The 22165-nt window shown below is 46.7% G+C and overlaps 1 protein-coding gene across 20 annotated transcripts in view; it reads right to left on the bottom strand.

The window, feature by feature from the left end:
• The window catches only part of KALRN (kalirin RhoGEF kinase), a 659950-nt gene that overhangs the window by 200571 nt on the left and 437214 nt on the right, over positions 1 to 22165 (bottom strand). For all 20 annotated transcript variants that reach the window (XM_035710078.2, XM_025474776.3, XM_049105377.1 and 17 more), the window contains 4 exons: positions 21206 to 21396; positions 20669 to 20770; positions 18996 to 19138; positions 15865 to 15967 (listed from right to left, as the gene is read on the bottom strand). In XM_035710078.2, coding sequence (XP_035565971.2) covers positions 15865 to 15967; positions 18996 to 19138; positions 20669 to 20770; positions 21206 to 21396 — 539 coding nt within the window. The remainder of the gene's footprint in view (positions 1 to 15864; positions 15968 to 18995; positions 19139 to 20668; positions 20771 to 21205; positions 21397 to 22165) is intronic.

The following is a 22165-nucleotide window of genomic DNA, read 5'->3' as shown; positions in this document are numbered from 1 at the left end:
TTTTCTGGTTCCTTAGGAGAACTTAGCCTTCACACGGGTGGGGACTGGTCTGTTTTGTCTCACTGCTGCATCTCCATCCTGGCACAGTGCCTGGCACAAGGGGGGTGAGTGAATAGATTCATAGGAAAGCTGCCATGACGAGCCAAGTCACTTCAGAGCTATAATCTTAGCATTTTTGTCACGGACATAAGAATTGAAGCAACACAAACTGTGGTTGGAGGTGGGGGGGATGTAGAGAAAGAAGAACAGGACTAGAAGTTCAGGTGCACCTCTCACTGGAGCATGTGTTGGATGGCAGAGGGACAGGGAGCTGGTTGACAGCATGTGGGAGAAGAGGAGTTGGAGTGATACACTCATGGGTACAAAGGATGAGATTCAGAAGGTTGGGGATGGGTAACGTTAGACTCTGAGTCTAGAGAAGGGATGAGAGAGTATGATGGGTGTATCTAGGTGACGATAGAAGTCATGTAAAAAAATAAAAAAGCCCCAAACTGTAGTGTTTCTTGGATGCTAATCAATAAAGTCTAAATTCCTTTGACTGGTGTGCAGCATCCGCCATGCTCTGACCCAAGCAATCCTTCTGGTTTTATTTTTCACAGCTCACCTCACAAACCCAGAACTTCAACCAGGCATATCTACTCTGCACGCCCCAAACTCATCCTATTATTCCCTTTCTCCCTTACTGGCTCTTACTATTTCATCCATGTAGAATGGCTTTCCTCTGCCCGCCCTCCCCAGTCCTGCCTGGATAAATTCTACCCACATAGCAAAGTCTAACGCTGAAACTTCTCCGATCCTCCCAAACTAGGATTTTGATTTTCTTAATTACATTTGGTCCCAATTTCTAGATTGCTCTCTCACCCACACTGCCAAACATGTTTGTTACCTTTTGTTGATTTGTTCTTCAGTTATTCCTTTAAAAAATATTTACCGAGCATCTTCTACGAGTCGGTACTTTGCTAGATTCGGTGACGTGGTGAGGGTATGAAACAGACATCCCTCTGTCCTCATGGAAGGTCTGGTGGAAGAGGCAGCCATATATAGCCACAAAAATGCTTATGGTCACAGTGACAGGTACTGAGAAATAACAGTCTAGAGTGTTGTGAGAGGTGTGACCTGGGGAAGGGACTTAGGCAGTGGGTCTGGACAAACTAAAATCACAAAGAAGAGACGGTAAAAGGGGTGGACTTTGGCATGGGAAGAGAGGGAAGCTTCCAGGCAGAGAAAACACAGGCCCTGGACATAGGTCCTGGGCTGGGATGAACCCTGGCACATTCGAGGAAGGCCAGGCAGGCTGCAAGGCAAGACACAGGAGGAAGAATGGCCCCCATGAGGCTGGAGAAGTGGGCCGAGGCCCCGATCATGCAGCCACATAGGTCATGTTGAAGATTTTGATATTTATCCGAAGAATAAAGGTAAACTCGTGAAGGTCTGGAAGGCACAAAGTGATGAGGACAGCTTGCATTTTAGAGAGATCATACTGGCTGTAGCGTGGAGACGAGAGTGGAGGGAGGTCCCCAGACCAGTTAGGCGCTCCATTCACAAGCCATGTGTGATAAGACAGTGGCTTGCACTAGAGTGGGTCACACAGATGCTCAATAAATGCCAAAGGACTGTAGTCATCAGTCTTTGTGGAGTCAATCACTGGGACTGAGAAAAGTTGAGATTCACCTTTACAAATCATTCCTCTAAGGTAAACCTGCAGTCAGCATAACCTCAGTTCTCAAGAACCCCTTGGGAAATGTGCCTGTCCAGATCATCAAGTTTTCTGGATAACCAAAGGTAAACACCAACACATTATCTCCCTAGTTTAACCATTTTTTAAGAATATCTTTTTCTCTTTGACTTCTTAAGCAGCATATGTTGAACAGAATTTCCCCTTCTGTTAACAATTACAAACACCAACAGGAATAATAATTATGGTATAGTACAGAATGCAAGGGAGTCCGCAGACATGCCCAGTCATGATGCTCGCTTGGTACCCTCAGTATATAGAACCAAACTGTTAGAGTTTTAATTCATCCACCAGCTTTTGCTCTCAGAGCTTTTCTGCTTCATCTCTTGCTGACAGTAGCTCAGCCTTTGTGGCTATTAGTGGGTCTAGACAGAAGTCACTTTCTCCCCTTCTAATTTTCTTATGGGCCAGGTAACTAGATGGCCATGAAGGTAAGAATTACATATAAAATCTGGATTTGAGAGGCTTTTCTTTGAATATAGATGTTTAGTTTTGCTATGCGAAGACTTCCTCCCTATGTCTTGGATCTGTTTGTTGGACAACTGAGTTCCAAATCCAGTACATTTATCACCTTTTTTCCTAACACACTGCGTTGCTTTAGCTGCATAACCTATTATATAATGTGTGACAACAGACAGGTACAGTTCAAAAAGTCAAGTTGTTCTTCTTCTTTCATTAAAACACAGAGGAGGAGGGAAGCCTGGGTGGCTCAGCAGATAAGTCCCTGTCTTTGGCCCAGCGAGTGATCCTGGAGTCCCCGAGATCAATTCCCATATCGGGCTCCCTGCATGGAGCCTGCCTCTCTCTCTGCCTCTCTCTCTGCCTATGTCTCTGCCTCTATCTCTCTCTCTCTGTGTCTCTCATGAATAAATAAATAAATCTTAAAAAAAAAAAACAGAGGAGGAATGCTTAGGGATTGACACAAACCTGCATTATATATAAAGTTTCCATGTTGCTATACTATTTGGAGGAGAAATAAATAGTGAATTATATTTTAAAATACTAAGTATAGGAAATGTCTCATATGTGATATCATCTGAACCTCTAACTTACAAATATATTGATTTCTAAATGTCATATTTTATGTTTATCAAGACAGAAGAAAGATAGTAAAAAGACGAGCCACAGATTGAGAACAGATATTTACAACATGTATAACCAATAAAGGACTAATATCTAGAATATATGAAGAACTCCAAAAAAATGCATATAAGAAACCCCTAGACAACTCATTAGATACATGGGCTAAAGGCTTGAATGACTCATCATCAAAGAAAATCCAAAGGCTCAATAAGGACGTGAACAAAGCGTTCCAAGTGTTCAATCATTAGTGATTGGGGAAGTGCAAATTAAAACCAACAGCAGCTACTACCACATCCCCAGTAGACCTGCACAAATTTTGGAGTCTGACAATATTGAGTAGAGGAGGGGATGTAGAGCAACTGAAAATCTCACATATACTGGTAGGAGTGTAAATTTGGTGCCAGCATTTTGAAAAATAGTTTATACCAACTAGTAAAGTTGGAGATATACATATATACCCTATCACTTAGTAATTCCTTTTTTGTTCACCTAGAAATTCCACTCCTTGTTTTACACCCTAGAGAAACTCAAGCACATGCACACAAGGATATATTTACAAGAATATTCACGGCAGGATTTCTCCAATAGCCCCAAACATCCCATATAGAGAATGGATAAGCTGTGGGATAGTCATACAAAGGAATACTATATAACAATGAAAATTAATGACCTATACACACCAGCATGAATGAATTCCATAAATATAAGTGTTGAGCAAGATACACACACACACACACACACACACACACACACACACACACACGAGTATAATTCCAGTCATTTAAATTTAAGAACAACCGTATTGAAACTACATTGCTTAGGGACATATACAAAGGAGGTAAAAATATAAAGAAAAGCAAGGACAGTATTAATTATGAACGTCAAAAGAATGATTACCTCTAGGGGAGAAGAACAGGGCTGTGATCAGGGAGGGGCACACAGGAGGCTTCTGGAAAGCTGGCAATGTCCTGCATCCATGACCTGCATGATTATTTCCTGCATATTCATTTTATAATTGCCCATTCAATTGTCTAGGACTTTGTATGCATTTTCAGCATATGTATTTTACTTTAAAAAAAATCTTAAGTATTAAGGGTACCAGATGTTTATAATTAGGAATGTACTTTACCCATAGGATCAAAAGTATAATTAGCATTAATCAGACAAGCCCACAAGTCTCATTAGGGTAACCGTATAGATTAAATACTATTTAAGTATTTAAGTACATTTCAATAAAAGTAAAAGAAAATAATATAGTTGCAATATGCTCAGTTAAACGAAACATACAAGACCAATAATGAATAGGGATTGTTTTAGAGTATCTGATATCATATTAGAAATGATAAAAAAAAATTGATGCTACACTTGCAAGACTATGGGGAAACTGGCACTTTTACACACAACTGGAAGGAGTATAGACTGTGACAACATCCACATAGGGCGATCTGACAATGTCTATCAAAATTTAAAATGTAACTTCTTTTGATGTATAGTAGTTGTACTTCTAGGAAGTTGCCCTGTAATATATGCACGATTCACAAGTGTGAGAAACTATATCTGTGCAAAGCTATTAATTACAGCCTTGTTTGTAACGGCAAAGGATTGGAAACATCCCACGTACCCATCAAGAGAGAACGAGGTAAATAAATTATGGTACCATAAGAAATGGAATACCATGCAGCCATCAAAAAGAATAAAGCAGTACTATATGACCTACTATAAGATTACCCATATTTGTTACGTGGAAAAAGGGTAAAACAGCACTTATTGTATGCCACTACTTGTTTAAACATTTTTAAGAAGAGTAAATAAACATGAGCATTCATATTTTTAAAGTGTCTCTGTAGAATACCTACATTTTGAAACACATGCATGTTATTATGACTTCAAAAGATCATCTCATTTTAAAAATCTTGAATACGTATCCTTAAGGAAAAACAGGTTTAATTAAATTATTATGAGGTAGTATAAGAAGACTTTGGTAAAGATACTGTTTTTCCAAACAGTTCCCATCAGAGCTAATAGCCTATTTAAAAATAAAAAAGACAAATTCTACATCAAAACAAAATCATTCATTTGATACGGATGTATCAGCAGTACCGCTCTTTTACATATCTATCATCCATGATTAAAATAACTATTTTGGGATCAAAACTGATACAAGGGATGCCTGGGTGGCTCAGTCGATCAGGCTTCTGCCTTTGGTTGGGGTCATGATCCCAGGGTCCTGGGGTTGAGCCCTGTGTCTGGCTCCCTGCTCAGTGGGGATCTTGCTTCTCCCTCCCTGTTCCCTCCCCCCGACTTGTGCTTGCTCTCTCTCTCTTTCTTGTTATCTCTGTCTCTCAAATAAATATAAATCTTAAAAAAAAAAATCGATACAAAGGAGGAGAAACAGAAAGGAGGATGAACTTTCAGGCCAAGCTCAAATTTCCCTTTTGGTGTAGAAGCCATCCAATTCCCCAGGATAAATTTATTGCACAAAGCAGGTGTGCTTCTGGCACCAAACCTAGCATACAGCGTGGTAAATATGTGTCTTATCTGACACTTTCACCTTCGTAGGATCTCTGGTACTTAGCCGAGCAACTAGCATAAAGGAAGGGCAAAGTACAACTGTTTCCTTCCATAAACACGTAAGACACGTCCATAGCCACTGCATTTGGAATCACATATAAGACACTTGGGGTGTGCAAGGACAGAGGGGGTTCTTACATAGTCTTTATCTCCCAGGTACCTTGTCATCGGTGGACACTCAATAAAATTCCTCTGAATAAAAGAATGAAATCATTGGAAATAATTTCCAAATATATAAGAAATAATTTTCTATTTTACCTCTAATTTCACTCTTCCCTGCTCACAGATCTTTTTCACTTGGTCACTTGTTAACGGTTGTGCCAACTAGCTTGCTCTTTAAATAACACAACCAACCTAGCGGTTTGGATTTCATGTTCCCGTCAGAAGCACTATCTTGACTTTAAATGTTAGAGAACATATCCTGACAATCTTTCTCTTTGGGGATTTTTCAAGAAAAAATTTTTCATGAATGCAATAAAGGTTCCTAATATCTCATATGGAAAAGGCATAAAAATTGTGACTGTTCTTGTTTGGGGGTGGGTTGTGGGTGCAGTGGGGTGGGCGGGGAGAGCTGGACTATGCATTACAGATTTCAGATTCCACAATTCGAAGCACCTCTCCTAAACACACCAGTCCCCACTCTCTACCCCTTCATGCCATTTAAAAAAATAATATATTTTTTTAAAGAAACAACTTCCTTCCAATATTCCTGTTTTATGAGATAGACAAAATTTAAAAGTATTTGAGGGTAATGTTGAATATTTCTTGCTCTTTTCTCTTTGTCTAGAATGTTTGCCCACCTGCCATGACCATAACCTATAACCCTTCTCTAATCAGGAGTGTGCTGACTGTACTCAGAGCCGAAAGATTGTGTGTGTGTGTGTGTGTGTGAGAGAGAGAGAGAGAGAGAGAGAGAGAGAGAGAGAGAGAGAAATCTGGCATTTGGATTTGAAATGGTTATGAATCAGGGAATTAAATATTGCAGGAATACCTTCAAGAGTTCCCAACTGATCTTTTTAATAGAATTGCTGTGTTCTTTTTAGATTAACGCCGCCAACGGTATCAGTTGCAGAGACATATGCAAAGGTTAGAGATTAAAACAAAATTCCGAATGAATTCCAATGAATTCCAAATGCCTTAAAATTGAGCATATTTAGGTTAACATCAGCAGGAAGGAGGTCAAAGCAGGCAACCAAGGTGTTTTGTTCTGTTCACTGCCATATCCTGTGTGTCTAGAACAGTGCCTGCCACATAGCTGAGCTCAAAAAAAATGGTTGATGAATTTGTGAGACAAAAAGGTGGCATCCATCAAGATCCCGAGGAAAAGAAAAGAGCATGAATCTTCCATCTCCTCGGGTGCTCACCAAATCATGCCTTCCACGTGTATGTAAGTGACCGCAAATAGCGATAGACTTTTTAAACCCCACACCTGCGGCTGAAAGGACACCAGTGAGCAGGTGAGCAGGGGACAGAGCTGGTGAGAGATAGAGGCTTTTTCTCCCCCCTTCAGTACATCATACAGTACAGAGAGGATATAAGCCCTCGCCCTTGGTATGGGCTGAGAGCACTGTTTAGGGAGCACACCCTAGGCATTGCACAGCCAGCACCAGCAGAGGCCGTGCGCATTAGAGGACTAGCTCTCCGGAGCTTGGGGTCAGTGTACACACCTCTCTGCGATGACCAACTTCAAACAGAACCAAGTAGTGTTAAAAAAAGGACAGTAGATGACCATTTTGAACTTGGAAGAGTCAGCTGTGAGCCCTCACATGTGGGGAGGCTAAAAAGCGATCACCAGCCCTGCTACGAGGAGGAGGCCGCTCTGGTGCAGCCAGGGCCGGGTCTGCAAGACGGGCTGGCAGGGGCGAGGGTCGGCCTGGAACCGGGGAAAAGATACCTATCGCGGGGGGGGGGGTGGGGTGGGGGGGGGGCGTGCCCTGTGCATAGTGCTGCGTCCCTCCCTGTAGTCTTGTCCCAGTAGGAAGAGCAGGGCAGACACAGGCTGCTCCCCTGAAGGCATCTGCTCCACCTGCCCCTAGGACAGGTCCTGAGCCAAGGTTGTGGAGGGCCACCACGGAGGACGTTCGGACGTGCTTCTCTTGACAAGGCCCTGCTTTCGGGCAATAAGGGTCACGTCACCTCACTCCAACACCGCAAATCCCGAGACCCTCACGTGCCCGTTATCTACCTACCACATTACGCTGGTGGTGGCAGGCAGGTGGGCCCTGGGGAAGTGACACCAGGTCGCCGGGCAGGTAAACCCCAAGCAAGCATTTCCGATCTAAGCTCAAGATCAAGAAACAGGGTGACACCGACCCACTTGCTATCCAACAGGCTCTCCCCAAGAACGCCACACCGCGGCCACAGGGAACCTGTACCCCGCGTCCCGCGGCACAGCACGCACAGCTAGGCGAGGCCCCAGCTAGAGCACAGCCACCACTGCCAAGGCCCCTTCACCTGTTCCGTCCATTCTAGCCTCGCTCTTGTGGCTCCAAATACTCATTTCCAGCAACGTTTCTCCTTGAGTTTTCTGGAAGAGTTCATTTTCGCGCCTGCCAGGATGGCCTACCACCAGACACCTGGTGCCACTTCTAGTCATCGGGTGCTCAACTTCCTACGAACAACACGTCTCATAGCCTCTTTCCCCCTCGGTTACGGTAATAGGCATTCCGTCATTTTGTCCTGCACTGAAAGAGCCTTTTAAGTGACACAGAAGAAAAAAAAGAGTAAGAGATACGCCAAGAGGTCTGTGCAAAATACTCCAGGAGGACTTGCCTGAGAGCCGTCACTTGCCTCTCTGGCCTCGGCTCCCAGCAGGTGCCATCTCCCGGCTCGCGCCCTCGTCCAGCGGGAGGCTGCTCACTCGGGTCTTGTTTGCCTTGGCCTGCCGCCAGGTGATCCACTTTACCATCTTGGCTGGCTCTCAAATTTGTTTTCTCCTTGCGCCAAGATTTTTAAAAATAGAGTTCATACTTAGGCCGGGCTCCCAGGCAGCTTAGGCAGGGGTCAGCCTTGTCACCGCTCGGCACTCACTGCCAAGCTCTGAGCCCAGCCCCGGGTTGGCCTCGAGAGGCCCGAGGCTCCGGCTCCGGCAGAGGCTCTCTCCCGCCAAGGCCGCCGCATGGGCCATGCGTTCCTGGCACCAAAGGGTCTGTGACAGGCACTCGTCCTCGGGGAGGTCCCTCCCCTGCTCTGCTGCACGCCAGCCTCGGAGGCGCTGGACTGAGCCATAGAAACATACCTAGGCTGGGGCGCCCGGGAGGCTCACGGTGGAGCACCTGCCTTTGGTTCGGGTCATGACCCCGGGGTCCCGGGATTGAGTCCCGGGATCGAGTTCCGCATCGGGCTCCCTGGAGTGAGCTTGCTCTTCCCTCTGCCTGTGTCTCTGCTTCTCTCTCTGGATCTCTTGTGAATAAATAAATAAAATCTCAACAAACAACAACAAAAAATTTTACTTGGGTCATCACGGATTGGCACGGGCCAGGGCGGGGTGGTGCAGATGCTGCTGGAGAAGGGGCAGCAATAGTGTCCTGTCTTGTTTACAAGGTTCCCCAAGTTAAACGATCAGGGTTATTACAAAAATGCTATTTTTAATCCAGTTTAACAGGCAGGACATTAAGCGGAGCTTCAGCCTGAGGGCTGCCGTTACCTAGCTGGCTCTGTGACTCCGAGCGAGTCACCGTGTTTCTTTTAAACGTGCCCAGGAAGGCAGGGGCTGGATGGTGTCTAAAGGTCCTTTCCTTCCTGAGCTTCTCCGTCTGCAAGGGCCACCCTCGCCCTGAGCGAGGCCTGGCCTCTGGCCCGCCCCGCGCCGCCACACGTGGACCCAGTGTGCTGGCAAGCCACGGCCTGCAGCCCCCGCCTCCTGTGCAGACGCCCGGCCGCCGGGAGCCCGGCGATCACTCGGGGCCACCACGCTGACCCCACGAGTGGCTTCTGGGCTCCCCCGCGACCTGGCCCCGCGCCGGGCGACTTGTGGGCCGCTGTCCCTTATGAAACTTATGTGCTCTGCCAGGTGACTGGCAACTTTAAAAAGTAGGTCTCCGGGGGGAAGAGGGTTGGGGGTGGGGGTTGAGCTATGGAGTATAAATCAGAATATTAAGGAGAATAACGGCATCACGATGCTGCCCGTGAGCCCAGTCTGCATTCTGCAGCGCGGAGTATTTCAGCCCCGTAGGTCCTGCGTAACAGCCCGAAGCCAGGCATTTATTTGAGGAACTTTTCATTGCGAGCAAAACCTGTGACCTCAACTCCTTGCACGTTATCACCGTTCTGAAAAGTCAGCACCTTTGTACTGTGCTGCACGTTGCTCAGGAGGGGTGGTGCAGGGGGGAGCTCTGGGCTCCCCCGAAGCAGGAGCATCCTTGCCCCACCTGGCCCCCCGCCGCCCCAGGCCCCTGCCCAGCATAGGAACCGCTCAGAGCAAAAGCTACTCCTGGACTTGGGTTACTCAGAACTCAGAACCGGGGCTGGGGGGGGGGGGGGGGACGGACTACAATTCGCACTTAAAACTTGAAAACGGAGATGGCAGTGGCTAAGGAGCCCTTGAGAAGACTCAGAAGGCCTCTCCCGAGGATTCCTCTGGCAATCCTGACCCACCGTGCTGGGCAGATGGGGCATGACTGAGTCTCAGGACCACATAGCTGATAAAAGCCAAGTTTAGGTGTGTGATCCGTGCTCTCCAGGCCCCGGTAACTGCAACTACAGTTAGGTACTCTTCTCATTTGTTCTGGGGTTAGAAAGTCTTTTCGTTACCAGATAGGAGGTAACAGAAATCTCTCCTTCTAAAGAAATATTTTTCGGGCCCTTTGACCCCACTGAGATGGAGGGCAGAGTCGTAGAAGCACGAACGGATCTCCCCATCACATGCTCTTCGGCTCTTAGGAGACTGCATTTCATGGGCTGCATCCCTAGCAGGTGCTTCATCTGCTCCGGCACCACAGGTAAATCTCACAAGCTGTCACAGTCACACTCTGGAGACTCAACCTCGGGGGGACCATCTTGATAGTTTTTAAGAATTTGTCAAGCAAAGAATATTACCTTGTGCGAACTGATAGGACGCTTATTAGTCCCGACATGGCTGAGTCTGTACAATTCCAGATGACTGGTTATCTTTTCAGTGGCAAAACCCAGTTGATCTGGGGAACCTCAAAACTCTAGGGAGCATGTTGTCCATTTCCTTGCATGGGAGTGCCAGGCAGTAAATCCTCCTTGCATGGGGGATCTATCACATGTCTCCTCTGCTCCAGACACTGTTGTGCAGAATCATTGCATCGAGCAGGGGCTGGGCCCTCACCAAGGCACCAATGCAGGGGCTGGGCCTTCACCAATGTACTTCGAGGACTGAACTTTCTTTGACTACGGCCCTTACACCTAGTGGCTTGTGCCCACCTAAATGCCCTCAAGGTGCAGGCGTCAGGATCACCAAATTCTGAGAAAGCAGATGAAGCCCTCGGGAAGTCTATTCTCAGAAGGCTCCTGCAGCCAGGCTGCCCCACCTCTTGCTATAGGTACCATCTGTAGGAATCCTTTGACTTTCCCCTTAGCTGGGCCCTCACTCTTTCTAAGCCAAGTCTTCCCTACCAGTCGGTGAAAAAAAATTTGGCCATGACCTACTACACTGGCTTAAAAACTATGAAGTTAGATCCTGAAATCTGCAGGCTTCTTCATGCATTTCCCTGTTCCCCTTCAGAACATTGCCATCATCAGGCCACCTTGTATCTTAAGATCACATTAGCTTGTTACTGAAATTCTTCATTTAAATCACAATCAGCCCTGGGATGTTCCAGCAACGCTTTTGCCCTGAGAATTTTTACAGAGAATAGCATCTGCAACTCAATTTCACTTCAACTTCCCCCATCTCCTGCCTGGACACATCTAGAAATTCATAGTGATTTTTTAGTTGGAGAGTATCTCTATTAGGATGAGTTTGTGATGCTCAGTTCAATAAGCATTTATTGAGCGTGCCCGCCATGCCTATCCTAAACAGTAAATATATGCACAGAGACCAGCACTGTGCAGGTGGCTGCTTCTGTGCCATTAGCTGGAAATTATCCGGCAGGCATCCATCATGTTAAACAAGATACTTCTTCACTGCCACCTCGTTACTCAGGCTTACTTCACTAGAATTCTAGAATTCTGTATTTCTTCGAAGTATCGTTATAAAGGCCCATCACTTCATAATACACATACAGGACCAAACACTCTCTATAGTGGAATGCCCAGAAGAACAGGAACATATTTTTGGACAGAAAAGAAAGGGGCTCAGAGTACAACAGAACAAAGCAAGCACACCCACTTGCCTTCATGGAAATAACACTTTTTTTTTTGCGTGGGACAGGTGGGAGGTAGACTGTAACCGTGCAGACGCATTGATGGTTAAACCAAACCAGCTTGGGGGGAAAGTGACTAATGCTACTTACTGAAGCACTCATGCTGGTTTTGTCAGCATTTAATGAAAACTAAGACTAATAGACGGATTCCTCATCATGGGAGGACTGCAGGTAAGCAACCCTGGATGCTCTGCTATAGAGAAAAGGAGCTGGGCATTGGTCTTCTGCCCTCAAGCTTGTCTTTTTAGCAGGAATTTGGATGAAGCCACAGACGGTATGTTTATCTAATGCTGGGAGATCCCGCTGACGTGCTGGACAAAATGATTTATATTCAAAATATACTAGAATGCTGCAATGGAACTAAACAGGAGAAAATCTAATAGATACAAACCAACACTCGGGTTACTAAATCAACTGTGCAACCAGGGCAGTCTGTGAAAACAGGCATGGAGCTTTCAGGAGCCAACACTGTAAACCACTACTAGACACACGTACCATCGCAGGGAGGAGACTTGGCATTGTAGCCCTAGAACGAGAAGCTGAATTTGTATGAACTAGATAGAGCACATCTGCAGCATTCTGTACCATTCCAGACACTCCACGTTAGATCGTTCCACCCTGAAGGAAATCCAGAGGAAGGCAACCAGGATATGGGAGGGTATGAAAGTACATGAACACAGGAACAGTTGGAGAAACTGAGGATTTCTAAGCAGAAGATTAGGAGAGAAGTCAAGACAACCATCTTTGAATATCTAAAGCTCAGGGGTTGCCACTGGCCCGAGATGCTGCAACTTGAGGATTAAAATGAATACCTGATGGTAATGGATTATAATCCATCAACCACTAAAATAACCCTTGAGCCACTGTTAACAGCAAATGCCTAAGCCTTAGATTCTGAGGGCTAGCAAATGGAAAGAGGAGCAAAGTTGCTCTGTTTACAGACAGGTGAGTTGAAACTACATCCCTTCAGGTGTAGAATAGAAAAGAACCTGCTGACAGTTGGCTAAGGAATGAAGACAGCAGAACTCAACTCAAGAAGTAGATCCTCACAGTTGGTTAAATAACTGGGGACTCTTACCCAGAGTGTCTGACCTTTAGTTTTCCCCCAGAACAATGGTGGGAAATTAACCCTTACTGAGTGTCTAACGGGTGCCAAGTAAATGTATTTATTTGTCTTACAGACAGGGAAATTAAGGCATAGTAACTCACACAACAGGACACAGAAGGTAAGCGCCGGGGTGTGTCCAAACTCCTTCCACCCCATCACAGCACACAAAATACACACGAGGTGATTGGGGAGGTGCCCGAGGGTCCCACAGCTTCTCAAGCTGGACTGTCATGGCTCTTTCATGGTTACATCTTCCTCGTCTACCCAGCACAGCAGCGCCACTGTTCTATTTCCTCTGGATTGGGTCTTTTCTAGAAACCCATTGTTAAATGACCTTGCTTCCTGTGAGGTGACTCTGCCCTATTCCCTCCCATAGCTGTCCTTGTTTGCCACTCTCTTGAATATGGTTCGTTCGGTTCACCTGAATCGGTCCATTTTTATGACCTTGTTCTTCAGAGTCTGTTCACCTGACCACTTGGAAACCAACAGAGATCTTTCTCCTGATCTTCTGGTACAGTCAGGGGAAGATTTAGCACTGTGGATAACATCTATGGACTCAATGATACCACTTAATGTTTGCCCGATGAAGGGGAGTGTAGGTGAAGAGGACACATGGCTGTCCTGGTATCACTTTTCCGTGTCAGACGAGCAAGAACATTTTAAATTACAGTGTGCAGCCACAGCAGGCCCTCTGTTTTATTCTGCAAGTGTGACTATTTCTAGGTGATTTTTCAGGTTTCGTGTATAAAGCACAGAATCTCTCATCATCTCCAGACCCATTGCCCATGTTTCCCAGGGCCCGAGAAGGGAGCTGGGGGTTCCTGTTCCTGACAGGCCAAGGTCTCCAGCTGACTGATGCTTTCTGCTTGGTGGTAAGGAAACTTCTAGGCTTCCTTAGTATATTTAGAAATACAGTGTTTCTATTTCTGGCTGCTTTCAGACCGGCTGTTTTAGCTGCCTCCTGACACTGGAATTTCCTGAGATCGGGGACTATGTTCCCTCTGTTCATTCGTTCCACAAGTGCTTCCTGAGCATCAGCGTGTGCTGCGGGGCCATGGACAGCATTGAAGCAGACAGACAACCCTGCCCTCATCAGGGCTTAACAGCCTGGCTCGAGAGACACACATCGGACGGAAATTACACAAATAAGGATTCACATTCAACAAATAGCCCACATCTCTCTACAGTATCCAGCACAGAGCTCGGCACGTGGTGGGTGCTTTTTCAAGAATATGTGACTAATGTTTTTGCGGATGGTGCAGAAAGACTGACCAGCTGAGTCAGTCTTAGCATTGGGAGTATCATGCCTTGACCTTTAGAGTGAGAGAAAGATATGACAGTGAAGCAGAATGATCTGGGTTCTAGTTCCTTCTTTTCCACTAACTACTAGGATTTTCTTGGGTGAGTCACCCAAACTTTCCAGGCCACAGTTTCCTTATTTATAGAATAATATGTAAGTAACCAGAATTCTTCATGAATAGTGACATGCCTGCCATCAGAAGTGTTCTAATCTAACCTTACTCATCTTGCCAGAAGACAAGGAATGGCTGGAGCCAAAGACAAGACAAATGGCTCTGGCACAGGTGTCTGTGTCTAAGTCAGGGCTATGGGAAGATGGAGTAGCAGCTGGAAGGGATGGATCCCCTAGACCATGAAACTAATAGGCTCTCTCTGAACATGGGAAACATTGCATTTTGCTTCCTACCCACTGACTGTTTAAAAAGAAGCACTCATTCACAGGATATTCTAGGTTACGTTTCTAAACAACAGATCAGAGGAGAAAGTACAGGAATAGTTTTCTTTGTATGTTTTGACAAGTGGAAAAAAAAAAACCAATTTTCCATCCACTCTGGTAGTTAGTCAAAAATGGCTTAGACACTTGGAGGCAGGATGTGAGACAGAATGACCCCGAATGTTCTTGAATACTAGTCTAGAGTGTGATGTAGCACCATGATCTTGGAAGGTCTGGGGCACAGTCTTTGTTTTTCCCCAGTAAGAAAAAAAATTAGGAAAAATCCTAATGAATGCAGATCATCTTCAAAAAAAAACCCCGTGACATAGAAAACAAAAATGAAGCAAGGACACACAGCCTGCTGCCTGAGGCTGACGTGCTAGGCCAACATACTAGGTTTTAATAGAGCAGGGCCAGATAGTCTTTGGAAATCCATACCTTCATTCATAAAATCACTAACATGCAGCAAAAGATCACCTCACCCTCTTTGACCCTGAGGTAAGCACATGAGAGTAGGGTTGGAGACAAAAATCCTTCCATCCCTGCTACAAATGTAGACAGCTGACTTCTTCCCCTGGCTTGAACAAATACAATGGGTCTTCACTACAATCTTCTTTCTTGTCCTCTCCTTCAGAGCTCCTAACTTCTGCTTACTTGCTCCAAAATCTAAGAGACCAAGTGACCAGGCTTTCCCACAAGACTACTACATCCCTCCAAGCTGCTTTCCACGCTTCTTGATCTTCTCTGCCCCTTGGAAACTGAGCCCGGAACTCTGGCCAGAGGAAGGCATCCTTTCCACTGGAGCCCCTTCAGAGAAGGGGCCCTACCACCCAGCATCTCTGTGGTCATTTACCAAATCAGTGGTCTTGGTCTAACTTTAGATGAGCCCATTCAATCATTATAGATATGAGCCAGTCAGAGCAAACAAGGTCTCAGGAAACTATCCCAGCCTCAGCCCCCTGAGGTCGGGCTTCCCAGGAGGCAGAGCCCAGGCGGGGCATCTCCAGAGGACAGGAGACCCAGACCCTCTCATCCTTCACCCTTACCACACCCTCATCACTTCTGCTAAACTCTCATGACAAGAGAGGTCTGGGTGACCACCTGGTCTTCTATCCTTTCAGACAACATCTCCACACTGTGACATACCTCCTCCAGCCCTGATCTTTCCACTTTGGCTGACACAAAGAGACAACTGGCTCCTGAGGTTGGGCTCCGTAGTGGGAGAAATTCCTCTGGGGGCAATTCTCCAGGGGTGGTTAAGCCAACAAGAAGTCTTAGGGGAAGGAAGGTTGGGATACTGTCCTACCTTGTCACTGTCCACTGTATTCTGAGAGGTCCTAGAGGCGATGGAGATGGTGTCTGGCTGGCTGCTCCCATCCCCCTGGCTGTCAACATCCTCCACTCCATCCCTGCAGGAAGAAGAGAAAAAAAAAACAGGGGTGGGGGTGGGGGGAACCACTGTGGGTTTAGAGCACACAAGGATTTCCAGCTGGGCTGTCAGAGCAGAGCCTCAGCACTTTCTAGCAGGGATTTGTCTAAAATTATCCCACTAAAGGGAGCAGCCCTGTACGATTTTCAGAGATGTTACCCCTCGCACTTAAAAAGCACACAATCCCTATGCTGATAACTGAGCACAAAATGGCAAAATGGCCCCTCCACACCTCCTCTGGCCCATGGTACAGAGGAGGTGATGATTTATTTATTTATTATTTTCCCTGGGAATGGGTCTATAATAGGCAGTGGAAGAGGTACATCCTACTTAGAACCTATGCTTCTATTCAGCTGACTGGTGGATGGCTGACAATCCCAGAGTTCAATGTTTTCAAATAGTTTCTCTGCATGCTGAAAGAGGATGGGGGTTAGTTTATAGCTGGCCTATAAACAGAGCTGGTAAGATTTTTTTTTTTATTTGTATTTCTCCTGTTCAAGAAAATGATGTGAGTTCTTTCCTCCAGGAGAGATCATCTTTGGGAAGTTGCTGATGTTGGAAGCTCAACTCCCGGGTATGGAGGAAGGGATTATTTCCTTCATTTTACTGGGTCTTGTTGATCTCGTGCCTAGTTATGATGACTTTTTATCAACACAGAAGGCCAAGGCACCATCTCAAAGACCACAGACCGCATGGCAGCTTTTTGAGTCAGCTGTGCTCCTGAGCATCTGGCAAGATAATCTCGAGTGCACTCCTGGCATTTGGAGCCCTTCCTGGGTCGCTGGACCATATAGCTGTCCCCCTCACATATTCCTTCAATTCTTCAGCTTAAGAATTACATCTAAATCCTGCAATGAACCCATAGCCAGGACCAAGGGGGATTAGGCGCCTGGGGACTAGTGGAGGCTGAATGGTCAGTGTCAGGAAAAACTAAAGGAGATGCGGACCAGAACTTGGATAAATTAGCACAAAAAGTGACAGCTCTTCTCATGGTGGCTTATGAAAGTCCCATCCCTAATGCTGCTTTTGGGAAGGTAATGGCATTAGGAACTTGCTGCCTAAGGATGACATTACGTGGGCAAAATGCCCCATATACAAAGCTGCTTCACAGAGTCTAAACAATTACAGTCTGTTGTATGTGGACAGGTGTGGTGCATGTGGCACGCATGTGATACATACATATATACACAGTTTCTCCTGGTCATAAAAAGGGTCTTCTCCTACCTAGAACACTTGGCAACTGCTTTCTCACCACCACTTGTGGGGTTGGGAAATGCCAACTTATTTTTAATAATATAAGCCACATATTCATAGGAAGGAAGATCTGCTGTAAAATGAAATCATGTGATGCATTTCAAAACCAAGAATAAAGGACTTTTAGATCATCTGCTGTTTCAGATATCTGGGCCGCTGTTCCCCACCATTTGCATACAGTTGAGAGTTGGCTGTACTTTCTGCTTCCCATCATTCTGGCCCGTCGCGGGCCCTTCTGGTCCACTGCAGATGAAGCCAGTTTTGGGGGATGTGGGGAGCCCATCCAGGAGTGGGAGTGGTGCTCTCCAAGCCAATTCATTCCTCCATCAACTCTGTCCCCACCTCCTGGGAGCCAAGCTAATGAAATGACAGACAGCCTGACTGTTCTCTGTAGAGTCTGCCAAGGGTTTTCACTCTCTTATTTCAGGACAATGACGGAGAAACGGTGGGAGGCATTTCTAAGATATGTCCATCTCGTGTTCTACAGATGTTCAGACTCTACTACTGGAGGAAAAAGGGGCTCTTTCGGAGAAACACCTGAGCCCACCTCACCTGAATATCCATCCTTCCCTGCATGCTCCTGGACATTGAATTCTTCTAACATTTCTACTCTATCTTCTCTATTAAATTAGGGGCTTCCTGAGTAGGGCCTCTCTCTAGTGCTAAACTAACCCCGACCCTTCCCTGGACTCTAGATATTGGGCAACTGAAATAAAAATAACCCCTCCTCCAATACAGCCATAATTTGTCCTTCCGGCACTGAGAGGTGACCTCATCCTGGCCATGCAGGTCTTGGGGCTTCTGCCCCATGGAGGTATCTCTCCCTATCTTAGTCATACCCTTCTTTTGGCTACCACCTCCTTTTGTACTAATGCTGCTACTCTGCAGGTCATCAGGTCCATGTATCCTGGTTGGCACCAAAAGGTCAACTAGCTCTTTGGGATTTCCTCCATTCATGAATAGGGGAGGAGAGGCGAGCCTGTTGTTACCAAGGACCATCAGCCTCAGAACTCTGGTTTGTTTGTTTGTTTTTTTTCAAGGTCACCAAGAGGTTTTTACATGCTTTCTTTTGAAATGCCCTCTAAAAGAGTCATTGTAGGTGACTGTCACATGGAGACTTGAGAAACAAACACTGAGGAAGTCTTCCACCAGGGTAGGGCAACTGGGATTCAGAAGGGCCCAGAGAGGTGAGGATACAAAAATCAGTCCCCTTCTGCCCAATCACCTTGATTATCTCAGATAATTGAAAGTGAGGACTCGAGGGTTACAGAAGGGTTGCAGTGACAACCCCACCACACCATTCTCCCACCATTATCTTTACTGTCTAAACAATCCACTCATGGCCTATCTTCCTGTTGAAGTGTTCCCTGGACACTCCTTAGCGCTCATCTAAAGTCCCTTCTCAATGAATTTTTACAGCATTTACTGTCCCCACAGACGGCACTGGTTCTTCTTGTCTAACTGTTCCACATGTGAGATACAACTGTTGGATGGTTGTCGAGGGAAGGGGCTCATCATGCACTTCCCCTTCTCTTCTTAGAGCACCCAACAGTGTCTGTGAAATAGGAGGTGCTCAATTTAACTGACAATAACTTATGAGATGCTTAAAAAGGAGATTCCTCATCATAAAGAAGACTTCACAGAGGGGGGTGCCAACTGCAGAGCGCATCGCCCGCCCCTGTGGGAGCAGAGGGCGACCCCACTCCCGCTCCCGGAGCATGTGAAGCAGTGCTTGGGGGAGAGATGCTGGTTACCTCTTACTATTGTTCCTCTGTTTGGCTGGTGTTTTTGGGAGCTGAATTGGCTCCTTTAAAGCTCCTTTCAGGTGAATGATCCTTTCTTGAATCACTTCTCGAATGTTCTTGATCCACTCCTGCTTGGTTTCTATGTTGGAGGCCTGAAGTGCCACAGAGAGAAAGAATAAACACCCCATCTCCCTTTGCCCTGCCAAAAACAGTTCTCAATCCTCCTCCCGCAGGCTTAGCCCATTATTTTCAAGGACATCAAATGTCTGACAAGCTTGTTTCTCACTTTACACGTATGACTCTTCAATCCCAGGGACACACTCCTTCAACTCTTAGAATAGGGCTAAGACCTCAAAACTCAGTGTAGACCTGTACAGGCGTGATTTTCAAAGTATTTAATACCCTATGTGTCACTGACCAACACTGACATCTGCCCTTGGGTGCCTGAGTGGCTCAGTCAGTTGAGCATCTGCCTTCAGCTCAGGTCATGATCTCAGGGTCCCGGGATCAAGCCCTGCATCAACAGGGGGTCTGCTTCTCCTTCTCCCTCTTCCTTTTGCTCTCCCCACCCCCACCCCCACCATGCTTGCTGTCTCTCTCAAATATATAAAAATCGTTAAAAAAAATACTGACATCTTCCCTGGGACTGGAGCATTTGTGGAGGTCCCCTGTTGGGCCAGAGATGAACACATCAGTTGCTAGATGCTGGGGAGATCTGGGAGCACTGGGAGGGGTAGCAAGGGGTATTTGAAGGCAGTAGCTATTTACCAAGTGGTACAGATCCATGTCAGCACGTCCAACTCCTAGTATGGCTACATACATAATAGGTTTATGCTGATGGAAAGTCAGTGCTGGGTTTTCCGCCTGGTAAACACGTTCATTGAAGGGCTTTCTACCATTTCACGAATATCCCATTTGCCTTTGTGGGATTTTTTTTTTTTTTTCAGGTAATTCGATCTCATGGCAGGTAGCAGCTAGGCTGGCAATTCAGAGTGAAGGAGTGTCAAGCATTTGTCAGGGTTGGACCACCTCTTCTTGGTGGCAGCCACCCCGATAAGCAAATGACTGGTGGGAGCTCCATCTGCAGGACCCCTTCGTGGTTAGACGTACGTTACCACAAGCCTCAATGGCCAGGCTGTGTGCGCTCTGGAGAGCTGGAACGACTCCTTACGGCTGTCATCTGGTGAAAGGCCCTTTCTTAGCACTCCTTTCAATCAGCATAGTTCCCACGCTAGGGTGATGTCCTAGAGCTCTCAAATGTAAGTTTCTGGACGAAAAGGTCCATCTCTCATACATAGTTATGAGCAGCACTGAGCAGCACCTTCTACTTGGAAGGTGTTCAAGGAAAAAGTACTGAACGAATGTGGAGCAAATCAAGGTACTTTCGTTGAAAGGTCAGTTGTTCCTGCCCTTGAAGGGGACAGACAGACAGACCAAATTAATGGCCCAGTAGGCCACTCCCTGTCTCCCTCCTTTCAGGTGCACACGAGGGGATGGGCTTAGGAGACCACTGGTCTTTGAGATCCCTAGTCTACTTCCATGACAGCCCTTGCATTTTAACACTCATGGGATGTTGGCCTTCCCGGTGGAGTCCCCCAGGCCCCAGCTCTCAGGAATAATCCGTCCCAGCCCTCTGCCCTCCTCCTGCTACCCGCTGGCGCCCAGCGGAGAGCACTACTTACTTTCAGCACTGTTTTATTGTCTGAGGAGGGGGTGCGCCCAGACCACAAGGCGAATTTGCAGGGATCACCTTCTACGTGCTCCGTCACACCCAGCTCTGAGGTCTGTAGACAGGAAATGCCTGTGAGAGGCGGGGAAGGGGAGGGCAGTGGGGAGCTTAGGGCTGGGGTGGGAAGGGAAAGGCAACACAGAGGAGAGGACCGAGGGAGGGGCTTCTGTCAATCAAACTTCAACAGACTGGATGCTCCGTTCATCTACCGGGGATGAAAGGACCTACAGGCACCTGCCAGATTAGCAGGTGGCAGGGAGGGCGGGCGGAGAGGGAGGCGCTAAAAGCAGACAGCAAGAAGACCGGTGAACTCTAAAATGCAGAAGTGGGAGGCAAGGGGGCAGCTTTGCAAATAGAAGGCCTTTTCATTTGTCCAGGATGGTTTTGGTGTGGCGCCAGGGGAGAGATGAGCTGAGCGTTCAAGAGCCCTTCCTGCCCAAGGGCTCTAGGACAACAGGGAGACTCGTCTTACCCCACCTGCCCCACCTACCAGTAGCTTGTTCTTGTAAACATATTTCGTGTGTCCTGAAGAGTCCTTGATCTCCTTGCTAAAAACCAAGGAGATCTCAAAGAGGAACAAGTGCCGCTCCCGCCCCTTCCGGATCAGCGACTTTGGGTCCCACACTTGGAAGGCATCCTGGAGAATCAGCTCCCCCTGAACATCCAGGTTCTCGTCGAACCCTGAAAGACACCCGTTTCCACCCTGTGGAGTTGCTCTAGCACCACTTGGGTGCCATGTTCCACAGCCCCCTTGGAAAAGATTCCCTGACCGTGAGCCCTCCTTTCCCAAGACGTTTTCTCTCTCTCGGCTGATTCCTGAGACTCCTGAATACTTGAGTAGATGGCTCCAGGGAACAGTAAGCAGATCCCCCTTCCAGAACCAGGTCTCCTACACATAACCAGTATTAGTGGCATCTTCTCAAAGGCCTGGGACCTCCTGCGAGGGCAAACCCCATGTCACCTTCTTCCTCGACAGCTTTCCACCGAGTCAAAGCGTGGAGTATTGCTGGATAGAGCGACCCTCGACTCCACTTTATTTGCCATTGCTTTATTTCTTATATTCCATTCCTAGGACTCTTCCCTTTGATGGCTCCTATAGAGTGTGCTGCATAAAACCTCAACAGTTATATCTATTCCACTTTAAATTTTAACAGAGGTTCTGCAACTTTTTATGCATAAGAATCACCTGCAGATTTGTCAAAACGCAGATTCCTACCTAGCCCTGCTCCCAGGAGACTGGGATTTGGTAGCTGTGGGGGTGGAGCCTGGGAATTTGCTCTCCTGACAAGCTTCTAGGTGTTGCTGTTGCCAATCTGCAGACGGTACTTGGAGTAACTGGACTCAGAATACAGGTCAGGGACAGGGTGGAGGAGAAGGCTGCTTATAGAGGAGAACACCCAGGGGTGGGGAGGAGGATTGTGTGCAAACAGAAAGGAGATGGGTGGAGAAA

The sequence above is a fragment of the Canis lupus genome, chromosome 33, assembly GCF_003254725.2.
Source record: "Canis lupus dingo isolate Sandy chromosome 33, ASM325472v2, whole genome shotgun sequence".
NCBI lineage: Eukaryota > Metazoa > Chordata > Mammalia > Carnivora > Canidae > Canis > Canis lupus.
The sequence above is the reverse complement of the archived record's forward strand: the minus strand, read 5'-3'. Positions and strand labels throughout refer to the sequence as shown.